This window comes from Enhydra lutris, unplaced genomic scaffold, assembly GCF_002288905.1.
Source record: "Enhydra lutris kenyoni isolate GAN:26980312 unplaced genomic scaffold, ASM228890v2 scaffoldscaffold21, whole genome shotgun sequence".
Taxonomy (NCBI): Eukaryota; Metazoa; Chordata; class Mammalia; order Carnivora; family Mustelidae; genus Enhydra; species Enhydra lutris.
Genome location: NW_019154105.1, coordinates 47616882 through 47630895, shown reverse-complemented (window position 1 = coordinate 47630895; position 14014 = coordinate 47616882). Strand labels below are relative to the sequence as shown.

Sequence of the window (14014 nt, the reverse complement as noted above, 5' to 3'; positions counted from 1 at the left end):
TTACCAGAGCTTAGACTAAGGCTCTCTTCGCCTGACACATGCCTCCTCATTCCTTTCAGACCTGTGTGAACTTCCCTGACATCCTCACCCACTCAGGTAGAATCACTTCCACCTCTGGGTTCATACTGAACTTTGTATAAAACTGTTATTTGGTATCCTTTTTACTACATCTCATTGTCTTTCTTAAATTTAGTCTATCGATATTGTTGCTATTAATTCATTCATGCATCCATCCATGCATTCATTCATGTATTATACAAGCATTTATCAAGCATCTACTTTTGCCAAGCATAATGCTAGGTTTGGGGATACTGAGACAAGACCTAGCTTTGGCTTCAAGCAGTTTGTCACGTTAAAGGTGTAATAGCAGCATACACAGAAGGGACCTGTGGAGGTGAAAGAAGGCATTTTGTAAAGGGAAAGTTAGAGTTCATTACTCTGTAAAGTGTTATAGAAGCCTACAGCAGTTATAGGAGGCTTTATAACTTCTCCATACTTAAAGATTTTGATACCTTCCAAAATAAAATGTAGTGGTTCAGAGTACAGTCGTTGGAATCACACATATTTGGATTTGAATCCCTGCCCTACCTCTTGCTAATTATGCAACCTTGGGCAAGTTACTCAATCTTTCCCTACCTTAGTTTCCTCATTTATAAAATGGGAATTTTATATATATTAGAGGTTTTCTTGAATTTTGACTAAGCCCTTGATACAGGACCCGGCATATAGTACATGCTTGTTTTTATTGTCATTGTTATTAGCAATTTTATTATTATTAGACTTTGTGTTATAGGATCTTTATTGGCATCATATTTAGTTGTTAAGATGTCTTAGTTGATGACTGGGCTACTTGGATTTGAAATTCAAAACAAAGTAATTTTATTTACTTATTTCACGTGTGCCTTTTCCTGCTCCCTCCTCCCTACGTGGTTTCTTCATTGCTGGTGAAATGGTTCAGTACTTTTTATTACCTAAATCCCTCCCTCTTCTCCATGAGGACTTCTAACTCTCACTTACGACTTTAGTGGACTTTGTTTAATTTTTAAGCAATTTACATATAAGAATGTAAAGGTATAGGGTTTTTTAGATACTTTTAAAGAAAAGTAATATGACCTAAATTGAGAACTATATTTTAAAGTCTGCTAGTGATGTTAAGTAAATCATGTACGATTTTTTTATTCTCTGTGAAATTATAGTAAAATGCCAGAGGTAATTAATTGTTGTAAAATGCTTTTGCATTTGATAAAATTTCAATATCCTAGTAAATTATAGCATAAAGTAACCTTAGAAAACAAAAACATCAACATAATAAATAAATAATTGACATACATGGGTGTTCGTACAGCTGAGTTTACACTGGAAGGTTTTTGATATGTTTTGATATGTTAATAAAGTATTAAATTACATGGATGAGCTCTTACAGCAGTCATCACTGAGTATTAAATGTATTATTAAAATATTTAAGTTTACATACTAGAAATATTTTCATTTAATATGTGTGCTTTTTTTAAATAAACAGGATAGCAGTACATGAACCTTCATTTATGAGTTCTCAATTGAAAATCAGCGATCGGAGTCACAGGCAAAAACTTCAGCTCAAGGCACTGGATGTGGTTTTGTTTGGACCTCTGACACGTTAGTATTCTCTCTGAGTCTGATGCAAAAGAATCATCAGATCATATATTTGTTATTTAAAGAAGGAAAAAGTAAGAAAGAACACTAAGAAAATCATTAGGTATAAAAGAAATGTCATATATGTTAAGATTTATAGGATGAGATTTTCTGTCATTGAAATGTGGCATGTGAAATTTCCAAGCTGGTTACTGATGTAAAAAGTTGTAAAAACTATGTTAGTTGATAATTTAGAATTAAATTTCTAGAGTTGGAACTTTAAATCTTTGTAGCAATTTTAATGTTGATATCATTATAGCTGGATATTCACTGAAGGATGCCTTTCAGAAATGGTACAATGTAACCATCTCCATGGCATGGAGTAATACATCCTAACTTGATTTCATTTATCACCAGGAAAAGGATTTTCTAGCTATAGGTCAAAAGCAGAGATCCACTTGAAATTTTACATGGTAACAGACTATCCTGGCGGAAGTACAAGGTAGAGAATGTTATTTAATTGTGTTGAAGAAGAACATCTAACAAATTTTTATGTCATATTTGTAAGGAAAATAAGCCTTGTATTTCTTTACTTTTGACAGGAATACTTTTTCCAGAAAGGAAATTTAATATATTTAACTTCAAATTCTAAAAAGCTTTACTTTTTACTTTTTAGGGGAAAGTGTTTGAAGAGTACACATTTTAAAGGAATTATGTTCTATTTTTCAGAAGCCAAAAAGAAATAACAAAATTAATACAAGAAAAATGGCATCTTCAGATGATAAATTAGGAAACTAATATTTATTTTACTTCAATTTTTGGAGTTAGGAGACTTGCAGGTTTTGGTACTATGGTTTTGGGGGTGGTCCTGCTGAAAAAGGGTTCCTGGAGCTGTTGGATGGATTCCATGACTGTACTGGTGGTTATTTTTTGGCTCAGGCTGAGAGCAGCTGGTGAAACAGCTGGAACTCCGCTTTGTGAGAGGTGGTGGAAATGCACTGTTGTTGGAAATTACAAACCCTAGGAAGCAGAACGCTCCTGAAATGCCAGGCATTCCACACAGATGACACCCTGAGTTTCTTACTGCATCTCTTGGGGGTTGTCTTCCATGAGATTCTAATTTTTTCTTTGGAGTGATTGGTGAAAATAGAATTAAGCTCTAAAACTTGCCTCTCTGTACAACTTGGTTAGGGATATTTATGTTTTATTAATCTGGGAACAAATCACCCTCTATGCCAAAACAGTATTATATTATCATTTGAAAAGAAATCATACTAGTCTCAAAGAATGTTGAAAGCAAATGTTTTAATAAACAAACCAGTGAAGAAGTTAATGATGCATTACCTTTTTAATGTGTTTGTCTTAGAGTTATTATTCGAGTGAATGAGCCCTGCAGTTGGAATACAGGCATTAGATTTATCACAAACTAACATTATAAAATGAACAAAGACATATTTTAAGGGAGTTTTTACTGAAATCTTTTTCAGTTTGTGGTAATTATTATAGAGTTTGGGACTTGTCTATTTATTGTTATTTCTGGTGATTCTATTTTGGCCTGAACAGAGCTCATATTTGAACTAGAACTTGAGCTGAACTTCTCAGTCTGAGGCAGAAATAAAAATAAATCCTTGTGAGATTTTAGCCTTCTGCAGTGCATCTGTTTCACTGTAGGTGTGCGCTCTGGAAATATGCAGCCCCGAGGGTCTCTGGCCTGGAGCATGCTGTTCATCACACCGTGTAAACATACACGGACCGAGGAAGCACAGGAACTTGTCCGTCTATAGAGCTCCTTATTTCATCACCCATGCAACAGATCTTCCTGCTGGAGGCCTGGGCAGTTAGGTCGTTTTCCACTATAAACTGTATCTCTTTGGAGCAACGAATACATTATATTGTATTAGTTATTTTTGTGTATCCTTCCAGAGAGTTCTCTGAAAATTAGTGTGTATTAAGAGTCAGGGATAAACTAGGAAATTATTTGACTAGTGATTTCTGTGTTTGGTATCACTGAAGATAGTAGGCTGTGGCTTCTTACTCCTTACTTTAGAAACAATGCTAGAAATTACTGACATGCCTAATGGAAAGGAAGGTGATCTGTTCTTTCTGTCTAGTAACCCAGATACCTCTGTCAAATAGCCACCTAAAGCATGACTTGTTATCATTTAACTCCTACTTTCTCAACCTTGGTGCTTCACATTTTGGGCTGGATAATTCCTGGATTTTTCTCTGTTACTGGCAGAAGTGGGGCTGGAAAGTGATTGTCTTGTGTGTTACTGGATATGCAGCGACATCCCTGGCCTCTCCCCACTTGACACCAGTAACCACTTCCCCATCCACTTTACACCCTCCGATTGTGACAAGCAAAAATTGTCAAATGTCCACTGTTGGGGGGATATCACGCTTAGTTGAGAATTGTTAACTAATCTTAGTTATATGACTGCTTGCTTGGGGAAAATGCTCTTTTGGGGAATGATTAGGCTTCCAGTGTATGTATCAAAGCAAGACCGATCTCTAACTGGACTGAAGGAAAGCCGTTGGTATGATAGTGGTGGTACTCTTTATGCCTCCTTTCACCCCACAGAGAACATGATTGGAGGTGCTTCATGGCTCCCTAGGACTTTTGTTACCAACAGGGGTGGGGTACATGCTTGTAGGTTTATCTGTGCCCTCTGGTAGTTCTAGTGTATCAGACTGTTATAATGAGCACTTTGATTATTAGAAGAAAGAATTTTTAAAAGGCTAGACCTGGTTTATAGGAGGGACATTTTCACATTTGTTTGTTTTTAGATACCTATTTTAAAAAAATTGCTTCTACGTATTGAGCTTCTGTTATCAAAGATTAATCATCTCTAATTTTCTTTATAGGCCCACCTCATAACTGGATGAAGGATTTTATTCTCACAGTTTCTATAGTAATTGGTGTTGGAGGGTGCTGGTTTGCTTACACACAGAATAAGTCATCAAAAGAACATGTTGCAAAAATGATGAAGGACTTAGAGAGTCTACAAACTGCAGAGCAAAGCCTAATGGACTTACAGGAGAGGTGAGTAAGTTTAAAAAACTACGTGAGTCTTACTATTTATGTAGGCAAATACAGTTTGTGAAAATGTAATATGGGCATTGGCTCACACTTTTATTTAGTTGTTACACACATCAGTAATGTCTGTCCACTTCATTTCATATTTTTAGAAAAATTATATTGTCCTAACTAGAGATTTATTTTAAAGGTATGCACTAGAGAATAAATGAGCAGGTCAGTGGAAATAAATCAAGTATAGGTGGAATGATATGTATAGTTAAGTTTTATTTTTAACGTGATTCAGGTAATAATGAATTTCTTAAAAGTCTCTGTGGAAGGGTGATTCCCTGCTATCACTGTATTTTGAGCTCAGTATTACCCATATAGCTGTATAGGGGGCTACCTGCTAGTTTTGGTATTCACATGTAAGACAATAGAAAATACTCTGATTTTGGATGGAAACATGTATTTTCCTGCTTGATACGTATTTTTCTTTGTGAAAAAAATGAAACTTTGGAAATTTTGGTGAGGAGTTTTCATTTTTATCGTTCTGTAAGGCTTGAAAAAGCACAGGAAGAAAACAGAAATGTTGCTGTAGAAAAGCAAAATCTAGAACGCAAAATGATGGATGAAATCAATTATGCAAAGGAAGAGGCTTGTCGGCTGAGAGAGCTAAGGGAAGGAGCCGAATGTGAACTGAGCAGACGGCAATACGCAGAGCAGGAATTGGAGCAGGTATTTACATCCCACAAACGTATTTGTTAGGGTAGTGGTAGCTCCCCTCTGAGGAGTTGTTTTGTTTTTGTTTAGTCTTCTACATTTAGTGGCATTGTATATTCTCCCTTAGTTAATAAAAGAATTATTTGTTCACATTGTTAGCATTGATCAAAGCCCATGTAGCAAAATGACAAAGTAATAATTTAAAAATAAAGTTACCGTCATGTTTACTCACTCATGAAATCTTATCCCATGCCATGTTAATAATCTCCAGTGAATTTAAGATGTTTATTTAACATCTGTGATATGTTTCAGCTTCCATCTGTAACCTAGTAAAGTTTATCTAATGTTAAACCTCTCTGCAAAGGTAAAGAATCTCTATTATACATTTGAATCTTGTCAAATGGCTTTAGAACATAATCTGCTAAAAATTCTGAAGTTGTCTACAGATGGCTTTTCAGTATCTCCTGCTACCATGCAGTTACTCAAGATGGAATGAAAGCCTTCAGGAAAGGTGGGGGGTGGGGGTGCAGAATTTAATTGTAGGCAGATCTTTTGGTTTTCTGTTCTTGCTATAAAAAAATTACCACTAACTTCGTGACTTAAAGCAACACATATTTATTATCTTACAGTTCTTAAGACAGAGTTTAAAATAGGTTCACAGGGCTGCATTCCTGTGGAGGCTCTAGGGAGGATCTGTTTCCTTGCCTTTTCCAGCTTCCAGAGGCTGCCTGCATTTCTTGGCTCATGGCCCCTTCCTTCATCTTCAAAACACGTTATTCCAACCTCTGTTTCTGTGGTCTCATCTCCTTCTTCTGACTTGGACCCTTTCTTTACTGATAAACTGCAGGCGAGAAAGCGTGCCCAAGATCAGAATGTCTCAATTACAAAGCAGGGCCAAGAACCTTGGTGTTCTGTCTTCTGCTTTGCTTTGTGTACTGTTGTCTTCTCAGCCAGGTGCTAAATAAGGAATAAGAATTATGTGATGAATGAGTTTCAGTTTTAACTCATGAGAAAATGTTCAGTTTGTGTTACTGTTTCCTTTAGGATTGTCATTTTTGGTAGGATTTTTCTGCCTGAACACAGCCATCTCTTCCATTCATGGCTAGCTATTGTTTCCCTCATACCCCTGGCATCTTTTTTGTTGGATCTTTTCCCTGTAAGGAGTTTGTTCTCTAAAGTTAACTCCTACATGTACTTTGGGGTCAGGTCCTATTTACCTGACAAACCTTATCTGTACAGAATGTAGTAGAGAATCCAGGAGTTAACAGAAAGAAAAAAAAAAAAAAGAAAAAAAAAAAAAAGAAAAAGGCTTAGCCAAAATTATAGTGTGCAGGAATTAGATATTATGCTTTTTATTTCTGTGAGAACTCACTGTCTTTTCCCACCAAGACTTCTAACTCTTGGTTTGTTCCCAGTACTAAACTAAACAGCTTGTTAGCTATTTTTCTGCACTTTATGTGTAAGAAAGAACCCACTTTATGGGTAAGAAAGAACAAATCAGAAAGCAGTAGTGGTAATTTGTCTACAGATACATAAACTGATAGCAGAATTTTACAAGTAAGTGACTGTCCCACAGTGAGGGAGAAGACACCCTACAAAAAGGATTCACAAATCACAAACATTCTAATATGAAGTTTTTGCAAAAGCCGTTGCACACCTCAGTAGACCTTAGGATCTCCATGATATGTCCCAGTACAAATGTAATAATCCTAGTGAGATCCTGAGTCAGTAAGAGGTGGTTTAAAGGGGTTAAGTGGGTATTTAAAAAGAACTTTGTCCAACATGATTATAGTAATAAGAAACAGTTTTAACAGTTGCGTACTCTGTCAGAAGTTTATGCTATGCACATTACAGATGGTTTGGTCATAAATTTTAATCCTCACGATAGATATTATGCTCATTTATAGATGAGATGTGCTCATTTATAGATGAGAGAGAGGTTAAATAAGTTGCCTGAATTCACATAGCTCTTAGGTGGCAAAGCCAAGATTTTTGTGTGTCTTATTCCAAAGTCCACGTTTTCCCATACTGCTATTAAAAGTTTTGTTTCTAAAAGTAAATTTCACTGGGAAGTTAATTTATGTATGTTATATAGTCTACAATTCCATATAGTTTGAAGTATTACTATAGCTTATCTGGGAGGTAGTCAACTTCTCAGAACTGTAAGTCAAGAGTATCTGTTACATGTATTGTATAGTGGCGCTGTTTTTCCCTAAAACAAAAACTTTCGGGTGAAGAGTTGTACCACTTCATATTTTGTATGGTTTAAATACTTTTTCATGTAAATTATTTTGTTCTTAAAGTTTCAAGAAGACCAAAGTCAGGACAAGTCATAGTATTTGCCTATTCTACATGAGACAAACCTCAGATTAGAAAGTGAAGAACTTGTGAAGGTCACAAGGGTAATAATCATAAAGTTGGGTCTAGAGCCGTGTTTCCAGATATTTAAGGTGTTTCTTTATGTGATACCATGTTTTTACTTATTGCTGTTTTATTCCCGAGACACAAACATTGTGTAAATAATTATATTTGTAAACAATTTAATAATTCATTTGCAAAAGCTTATAATTACTCGTTTTTTTCCGCATCCGTTCCTCTGTAAATAACAGTGTAATTCAAACTGAAGGATTAGAATTTAGGTCAAATGATAAACTTATGAATAATAACAGTGAAAATAGTTAAAATAGTTGCTCTTGTTGGAAGGTCAGGATTTCCAAAATTTTGAATCATTATTTGACAGTCAGTGAAAGTATTGTTCAGCTTCAGCTGTGAAATAAACCAATTTCCCAAGCCTCAGCTAGCTCTATACTAATTCTGTGTTAAATATGTTCATTGAGTTCTTTTAGGGGAAATAAATGTATAGACATAATAAAAATCTTTATGAATAAAGAGAAAAACTTGAGTGAAATTTGAAATAGATTCTCTGTTTAGTTCCTCGGCAATGGAAATTGTATGGTAATTTTAGCTTTAAGATCTTATGAGAAAGAGAGCCTGCTGACCTACACTTTATAGTGTTGTATGAAGCTCCATGTGACAGGACCTGACCTCAGATCCTCTCTTCCTGAAAGAGCAGCAGGGACGCCACACAGCTTAGCCAGCTATTTTATTAAACACAGTATTGTCCCAAGCGCTTTGCACAGTTTAATGTGTCAGGCACATGTTGCTTAGGATTTGTTTTTAGTAAGTAAGTGGAGTATGTTCTATCTTACCCTTACTTTTAATGTCTGTACTTAGTGTCCCATTGTGATTTTTTTTCTTCTGATTTTGAAGTTTTAAAAGATAATTCTCAAAGATAATTTTCTTTCTGCAGTATCTGACAGCTGTTCTATTTCTTTATCAGAAGAAATTTGTGTACAGTACTCTTACTAGTTTATTCTGGCACACAATAAAGTTTATTTAAATAAATTGTGCTTGTTCAGATCAAACATTCTTCTGCACATGAGTTTAAGAGTGGAGTTTTTAGTTACTTACTTAGCTTTGGGGGAAGTAATTTACAGCTATGGTGCTCCAGAAGCAGGATGCTCCGCGGTGCATTTGTGACTTTGTCTGAAGGTCTTGAGTGTGTTCGTGATTCCTTATATTCCACCACGCATCCTTACACATCTTTAGCTTGAGCTCTTGCTAGTTTGTAAGTGAATCTTCCTTAGAATGGATTGTCTCTTCTTTCTTTGTTCTTTTCTTAGGCTTTAAGAGTTTTTCCCTTAGCATTTTATTCCAACTAATGCAGTAGGCATTTTAGTTTTGTAACTGTTTATTGTCCGGCTCCCCTAAAGGCAGCTCAAAGGAAGACTTCGACATCCTGACAGTGAAACCTATGCATAGTTTCTCATGGAAAAATCAAGTAGAGTCTCACTCAGAATCTGTTTTCTTGAAATTTACACATGGTCTGCAAATGCCGATTTATCTACCTTCTGGTATGTTAGAAGCAGCGAATTAAGTAGAAGTGGGTTAAACAGACTGTAATAGACATATGTGCTTATGATAACAGTGAGAAATAACTAACCGTAAAGAAGATGTCATGAAAACTGTCAAAAAAATGGTAGCATTACTTTAAGAAGTGAATATATAGTGAAATGGCTTTCGGTAGTGTCTCCTGGGAACAGTAGAAGCGTAGTAGGGCAGGTATCCACTGTATTTTGGATACTTCTTATATTATTATTATTATTTTTTTAAGATTTTATTTATTTATTTGACAGACAGAGATCACAAGTAGGCAGAAAGGCAGACAGAGAGAGAGGGAGGGGGAAGCAGGCTCCCTGCCGAGCAGAGAGCCTGACTCGGGGCTCGATCCCAGGACCCTGGGATCATGACCTGAGCCTAAGGCAGAGGCTTTAACCCACTGAGCCACCCAGGTGCCCTACTTTTTATATTCTATACCCTAAACAAAAATACACTGTAAGAAGAATGTAATCCATTTTAGTTTGGTATGTGTCTGAAATTTTCTTCTGTCCCTTGAGTCTGGCTATTATAAAATATAAAAACTAAATAATGCAACTTAAGATATATGTAAGCCCTTTCTACCCTTTGGCTTTACAACTTTGGTTAGTGGGTTAAGATGCACTTAAAAACTTCAGCTCTAGTTTTTATGTTAGGAATATATTTTTATACTTTGTGATTTTAAAAAGATGTTTACAAAGAGCATAATTAAAATTGTATTTTCTTTTAATTTTGGTAAAATCTTAATTTCTTAAGATGTATCTTAATTTAAATATTTTCTTAAAAAAATAAATTTCTTTCTCTTTCTCTCTCCATCTCCATCTTCCCTCCAACCTTCTCTTTCTCTCCTCATCCCTTCCATTTCCTCTTCCCCCTCCTCTTTTCCTTCTCCCTCCTTTCCAGGTTCGAATGGCTCTAAAAAAGGCTGAAAAAGAATTTGAACTCCGAAGCAGCTGGTCTGTTCCAGATGCACTTCAGAAATGGCTTCAGTTAACACATGAAGTAGAAGTACAGTACTATAATATTAAAAGACAAAATGCTGAGATGCAATTAGCTATTGCTAAGGATGAGGTACTCTATTATATTTCATAATTTAATAAATTTCTAAAGAGATTAACCAATTGGGATACAAAGATCTGAATAAAAATTTTATTGTTGTAGCTTCTTTTTGTGAATTGGAACTTACTGCATAAATCGACTCTTGCAGTCATAGGCCGTAGAGTAAAATTTCCTTATTTAGAGCAGTATATAACTTTTAGAATGACCTTAGTGTCATTTAAAAATCATCCCTATTATCATTATCGTAAATGTTTTATACAGAGCTTTTCTCCTCTAGGTTGCTGCTTCATATCTGATTCAGGTTAGTAGTTACTAGAAATTAATGTCTGACTCTTATTAAATTGTGTGAAATGACATTAAGTTTTAATCTGATTTCTAGCAAAAAAAAAAAAAAAGCTCAGTTCACTCACTAACACCTCATTGCAGTAGGATATGATTAATGTTATTTTGTTAGTTTTAATAGAAGATTAGGATTTTCTGAACCATCAGAATAAGAGAAAAGTTCTCCAGAACAAAGTTTTGAATTGTATTGATTGGCTTAAGAAAGCATGCTTTCTCCCTCATCTGTTTTCTTTTTTGTAAATTAGGGCTTTATTTTGGCTAATATAATTCTCCACTGATTTTATGATTATTAATATATTCAAAACAAACTTCATTAATATGTGTGTGTTTTTTCCAAACCTACCCTTATTTTTTTCTCTCCTTGGGTTTCTAGGCAGAGAAAATTAAAAAGAAAAGAAGCACAGTCTTTGGGACTCTGCATGTTGCACATAGCTCCTCCCTAGATGAGGTAGATCACAAAATTCTGGAAGCAAAGTAAGAATGTTATTTTAGCCATCAGTTTACCTGTATATGTTGAAATATGTAATTTATAAACAGTTTACATATGTTAACTTGTCGTTTAAGCATGTGTAATTACATAACCTATACTAATTTTAAGAATGGGTAATTGCCACTGTTCATGTAGTTGCCCTGTTTAGTGCCATATTAAAGATTCTTTGATGCAACAAGTAATTACTACATTGGCTTTTTCAGGAAAGCGCTCTCTGAGTTGACAACTTGTTTACGAGAACGACTTTTTCGCTGGCAGCAGATTGAGAAGATCTGTGGCTTTCAGATAGCCCATAACTCAGGACTCCCCAGCTTGACCTCTTCCCTGTATTCTGATCACAGCTGGGTGGTGATGCCCAGAGTCTCCATTCCACCCTATCCAATTGCTGGAGGAGTTGATGATTTAGATGAAGATACACCCCCAATAGTGTCACAGTTTCCTGGTAAGTGATGAGTTCAAAAAGAGTTTATACAGTTTTTCAAGTAACTTTCTACCATGCATTTTATGAATCATTGACTTTGAAACCTATGATGAAAAATTTGTTCATTCATCATTTTCTCTTTTTTCCTTTTGTGGTTAATAATTTCTCTCTACTATGTGAGAATAATCAGGTATGTATCTATATCTATATCTATATCTATATCTATCTATCTATCTATCTATATATATATATACACATAGAGTAGTGTATCATACATGCTAAATATTGTATGAACAAAGTGCTGAACTTTGAGGGCAACTATTCTTTCAAATGACAGTTTAATCTATAGTAGAAAGTAAAAATTAGGGGAAGATCTTGGTACCACTGACTAACCAACTGTGTGACTTTGGGCCGGTCTGTGATTTATTTGAGATTGCATTACCATTCCCAGTGGGCATGGGGTTTTTTGTTTTGCTTTTCCAGTTCTCTATCCTTTTATTTAAAGAGTTTATCCTGCTATATTTTTAACTCACGATGCACTGGCTCAGTTTACTTTTAAGCAGAATTAAACTGTGCTTACGTTTAGAAGAACATTTTTTTGTTGTTGCTAGAAAATGGAGTTCCTCTCAAAGGTGGTTTTAAAATGTACAGTTTTCGTATGTTGCCTTGTTTATCCTATAAACATAAAACATAAATGTAAAATATGTAAAAACAGTATGTAAAAATAAAACAAACATAAATGTAAAACAAATATAAAATATGTAAAAATAATATGTAAAAATTAAACATAAATATTCTTTGAATTTTTACACTGTAAGGAATATGTTTCAGTAGGAAGGTTAAATTCAGTTATTTTAGATTTTAATCATTTTTAGAATTTATTAATATATGGAATTTTTGCAAAGTTATAGAGAATTGAATTTAAAATGGTATGTTCTTATATTAGAAATCATTTGAAAAACTTTTCATCCTTGTTATTGTCTGCCTGAATAACTTTCCCAATCTTTGTGACCTTTTGGAAACTAGATAAAACAAGATTCCAAAGAATAGAAGGCAGAATTTAATCACTAATTGGTTGAAAGCTTAAATAGAAATTCTGATTAAGACAAATCAATCATGATATATAAACATTTTCCAGTTTGAATTTTTTTATCCAATTGTTACATTTTTCCTGATGTTATGATTTACAAAGGGTTCTAATTTTTAGAGCAATTTTAGGAAATAAAGCCCTAAATTTACAAATAAATAGTGAATGACTATGCATTTGTGTTCATTTCTGTGGCTCTCTCTGGTTTAATGATAGAGAGATAACACAAGTCAATTGGGGAGGCACTAAACTCTTAACACAATAGAGAAGACAGGACAGATAATAAATGCCGTGAACCCTGGAATATGTGACCTTGCTCATCTCACTTGTCCTGTGCCGTGAAGTAGTTCTGGTGCAAAGTTATACCTGTATCTGGGCCAGCTCTGCTCTTTGAATATTGTCTTGTGTTTATTTGAATTATATGCCCTTAAGCTTGACAAATGCTACACTGATTCGTAAGTGTATGATTTTGTTTGAAAACTGTAGCTTTTAAAAATAACAGTTCCTCCTTAGAATCCATAATTATTCAGTATCAGTATACATGAAAATGTATTCCCTAAGTTAACTAGTTTTTTTTTTCCTTTCCTTTTTTTAAAAAGTTCTTTTCGATGGATCAAACATCTATATGTGAATAGTTGTCTTCGGTTTTCAGTGATTGTGATATACAGAGAAATTTAAAATATGAAAAAAGTATGAGTTGATTTTTAGTTTGATGATTTAGAAGTTCTGTGACCAAATTTATTATCTGTGAAAAAAACTCTTGCCTAAGATTACACTTTGAGAGCTCTGCTTCCACCCAGTGGCACAGCAGTGATACTCCACTCTGCCTAGTTATGAAAGCATAGTTTCTAGAGCTGATAAATGGGAAACTCCTGGCAGTCAGACTAGAGCCTAGAGTAGGATGAAGGCCTCTTTATTTTGTACCCTCTGAGAAGTTTTAAATTTGTACCGTGGGTATGTGTAAATTGTCTAAGTGTGAAATAGTGGCAAGGAAACATACCAGTGGTACGTTAAGAGCAAAGTAAAAGATTGTGAAACTATACACAAAATAATATTGTCTATGTTTAATTATGTGTGAAGAAAAAAGACAGGGAAAATATTATCAAAGTTTAGCTCTTTGTGGGTAGGAGAAGAGATCATAGTTTTTTCCTCTTACTTTTATAGTATCTGCTAAATATTCATAGTGGGGAATGTGGTACCAATTTACTTAAAATTTCTTATTATAAAGTCATTCAGATGTACTTAAAAGTACTGAAAATTAAATGCCCACCTACTAAAGATAAACGATTTTAACTTTGCTCTATTCATCCCTTTTTCTGAAATAAACTG

General features: G+C 34.6%; 1 protein-coding gene across 1 annotated transcript in view; it reads left to right on the top strand.

Moving 5' to 3' along the window:
- The window catches only part of LOC111149068 (stromal interaction molecule 2), a 139468-nt gene that overhangs the window by 118140 nt on the left and 7314 nt on the right, over nucleotides 1-14014 (top strand). Inside the window, exons 5-11 of the mRNA XM_022505974.1 lie at nucleotides 1520-1635; nucleotides 4477-4654; nucleotides 5188-5365; nucleotides 10190-10357; nucleotides 10623-10646; nucleotides 11061-11161; nucleotides 11381-11619. Coding sequence (XP_022361682.1) covers nucleotides 1520-1635; nucleotides 4477-4654; nucleotides 5188-5365; nucleotides 10190-10357; nucleotides 10623-10646; nucleotides 11061-11161; nucleotides 11381-11619 — 1004 coding nt within the window. The remainder of the gene's footprint in view (nucleotides 1-1519; nucleotides 1636-4476; nucleotides 4655-5187; nucleotides 5366-10189; nucleotides 10358-10622; nucleotides 10647-11060; nucleotides 11162-11380; nucleotides 11620-14014) is intronic.